The sequence below is a fragment of the Rhinoderma darwinii genome, chromosome 5, assembly GCF_050947455.1.
Source record: "Rhinoderma darwinii isolate aRhiDar2 chromosome 5, aRhiDar2.hap1, whole genome shotgun sequence".
In the NCBI taxonomy this organism is placed as follows: domain Eukaryota; kingdom Metazoa; phylum Chordata; class Amphibia; order Anura; family Rhinodermatidae; genus Rhinoderma; species Rhinoderma darwinii.
Window position 1 is genome coordinate 76,433,898 of NC_134691.1, and position 3,355 is coordinate 76,437,252.

General features: G+C 47.7%; 1 protein-coding gene across 1 annotated transcript; it reads right to left on the reverse strand.

Annotated features, from left to right (window-relative positions):
• Positions 1–1,770: 1,770 nt before the first annotated feature.
• Positions 1,771–3,100, reverse strand: RRS1 (regulator of ribosome synthesis 1). The gene has a single exon (XM_075828300.1). The coding sequence runs from the start codon at positions 3,059–3,061 to the stop codon at positions 2,054–2,056; it is 1,008 nt and encodes a 335-aa protein (XP_075684415.1). The 5' UTR covers positions 3,062–3,100; the 3' UTR covers positions 1,771–2,053.
• Positions 3,101–3,355: the final 255 nt, after the last annotated feature.

A 3,355-nucleotide genomic window follows, 5' to 3' on the forward strand; every position in this document is an offset into this window, starting at 1 on the left:
CAGAGCAGCTGTATCTCGCACTGAGAACTGCATCCGTCAGGTCAGCGGGTCCTGCGTGTCTCAGACAAGCAGGATCCTCCTGTAACCTATCACATCTATGTTATGAACTTAGATGTGATAGATTACAGCTCGATCCTGCGTGTGATCCACTGACACTGAGCCCGTCAGTGACGCTGACCTGACTGATTCAGATCTCAGCTTCTCTGTACACAGGATACAAAGCAGCTGTATCTTAAGTATTTTGAATGTTGAACCAACCCCACGTATACAGGTTTTTAAAAATAAATAGCATTTCAAAGGTGTAAAGACATTAAACCGCTCTCACACGAGCGCAACGGGTTATATTTTGTGCCGGTAACACGGACACAACGCCAAGACCTCCCACCGTTTGTTAAAGCACCAAAGAATCCTATAATGGTCTAACACATTCTAATCAACCAGGAAGGTCCGGATGTTGCACCTGTAATATAGGTGTAAAAAAGCACTTATTACGCTCATGTGAAGTTTGTCCAGTTTCAGGAAGTTAATGTTACTTATCACACCGATAAATTCCCAATATCCACAGTTTTAAACGTGCCCTGAAAACACATCTATTTAGACAGGCCTATAACATTCCCTAATCTGACTCCTTTCCATGGCCCCCCTTTTAGATTAGTCATCAGAATTAGATTGCCTCGCACTCCTCTTCATGTCCGTCATACACGGATACTGGCTGGTGACCGGCTCATGCAGCTTTATGTCACCACCGCATGTGTATAAAAATGGCCGGACCATTGTACAGAACAAACACTGTTACACTTTGTGTCTCCCTTATGTCCTCATAGATTGTAAGCTCTTGCGAGCAGGGTCATCACTCCTCTTGTTTGAATTGTAAATGAACTTTGTCACTATGTAATGTCTGATATTGTTTGTTTCATGTCCCCTCTAAATTGTAAAGTGCTGCGTAAGATGTTGGCGCTATATAAATAAAGATTATTATTATTACTACACAATGTATTTTTTTTTTTATACAGTTCTCCCAATATACTTTCTGTATTAACCTCTTCCTGACATTTGACGTAACTATACATCATAGTGGTAGGTGGGAAGACTGAGCGAGCTCTCGGGCTGGGCCCACTCCATACTCAGCGGGCATCAACTGTATGTTACAAACGGAATCCGAGAACTCTAATCCCAGAAGGTTAACCACTTAGATGCCACATCCAGAGGTACTTGCAGCATCTAAGCCATTAGAAAGAGGGAGGGCAACCCCCTGTCACCACACCAGGCCCCTTCAACAGAAGCGATGCAATCACAGTGCCGATGGTTGTCTTGGCAGTCTGGGGGCCTTATCTACAACTACGGTGGTTAAAAAAAATAAAAATGGATAACAGCAAGCAGAGATCTTGAAGACAGAATACAGAAAATGCAAAAATATTAGTTATACAAAAAATAACACTCATTTCCAGAAACTGGACAACCCCTTTTAACACCATAAAGGCGGTGGGATGTTACGCATTGCTCGTACGGTGCACCAATCTTCAGAACCTCCCCAAATGCCAGCCATTCACGCTAGAACGTCTTTACTAGATTTGGAGCGTTTTATGACACCCATTAGTCACACCCTATTTTCAGAGACACCTGTCGACATGTAAATGTATCACAAATTACTGTAACTGACGACTGAATCCTGATACATCTTTACGTAGTAACTCAAGAACAAGCCCTTTAAATCATACACCTACGTAAACATAAGACGCTACAACCTATGGAATAAACATTTACACATGGCAGAATGTATATCTTTTACTAGAGCCCGAGGCACGCAGAGAATGACATGAAACTTTATGATAGAATATATGATAGAAATGTATATTAACAGTCAACCTACAAAAATAATTTGTAAAGCAAACTTAATAATAAATGTCAGTTCAAGGCTGAAGGTGCAACATGATCATCTGCACCAATATAGACCTCACCAGTCCTTACACCCCTCAATCCTGCAGCTGGGGTGGCACCAGGATTAGGAGTGGGCAGGAGCCTCACCAGCACCTGGCAATGAGCATTCAGTCTTCTACTTTCTTTTACCCTTCCCTCCCCTGGCTGGTGCTTTGCCTTTGCCCTTCTTGGGGCCAGCTCGGTCCCTGCCCCCTTTTCCCTTCTTGAAGGGCTTCCTCCTCTTGGCAGAGGCCTCTGCATCCTCCTCCCTCATCTGCTTGTTGACGGCTCTGGTGACGTCGATCTTGGGTTTCTTACTGTTCATGGTCTTCAGTATCTCCAGCTGTTTGCTCTTCTCTGCTTTGAAGTCTCCGACCAGCGGCTGGAACTTCCTCCTCTTGCCCATGTTCTTGGGCTCCTTCTCTTTGGGTAACTTGTCTTGGAACCTCCCCACTGAGGCGGTGGAGCGCTTGGCTACATGCATGGCTTTGCCCAGCTGATCCTTGGAAGGCTGACTGGTCGGGGTGAGCCCCACGCCCGGTACTTTACCCTTTTGTGAACGGGCGAGGTTTCTCAAGCGGTTCAGTTCGTTCTTGGCCACTCGCTCTTGCTTGGCTTTCATCCTCTTGGCGAACTGGTCCTCGCCGGGGTCCCCGGTGTGCGGCACCTCGATCAGCCAGTCCTTGGTGTCATCCTTGGCTCTCTGATAACCCCAGCGCCGCCGCCATTCCTTGTGCACTTCATCCCACACCAGGTTAGTCTTCTTCTTCTTCTGGATCCCCTTCAGTTTAGCGAACTCCTCCCAGCGGGTTGGTGCTCGGGGTTTGGGTGGAGGCTTCTCCCGGGGCAGGCGGGTGGTGGGCTCCGGTAACGAGGCCATCACACACTCCTGCACCCGCTTCGTGGGCAGCGTCCAGAGCTGGTTAATGAGGAGCTGTGTGTTATCCCGGGCGAGCGAGCGCAGGAACTCGGGTCTCTTCAGCTGCCGGAAGGCTGTACTGTCCGCCGGATTGGGGTCTACCGCCAGCAGGTGCCCCAGATCAAACTGCAGCTCCAGCTCTTTGTGCACGGTAATGAGTTTCAGCTTCTCCGCCTCATCTTTCTCCACCTGGGCCAGCACTTGCTCTATCGTGGTAGCCGCCATGTCTACTCCTGCAGCAAGCGGAAACACGTGTAGGCAACCGGGAAGAGCACGTGACTTATCTCAGGTCAGAGGTTTTCTTCCTGGGCGGACGCTCAAGCGGATTAGCTATTGCTGACAGATGCGGCGCTATGAGGGCGAGCTGGAGAAATTACTGCTGATACTACTTTGGGCCACTAGGGGTCGCACTACACTCGACAATGTGCTTAGAAATGGCAGCTTGCTCGCAGGGACTGCTGGTTCTTGTAGTTCCAAAATATGTCACTAGAAAATGTTGCTTTTTTTATTTTTTAAATC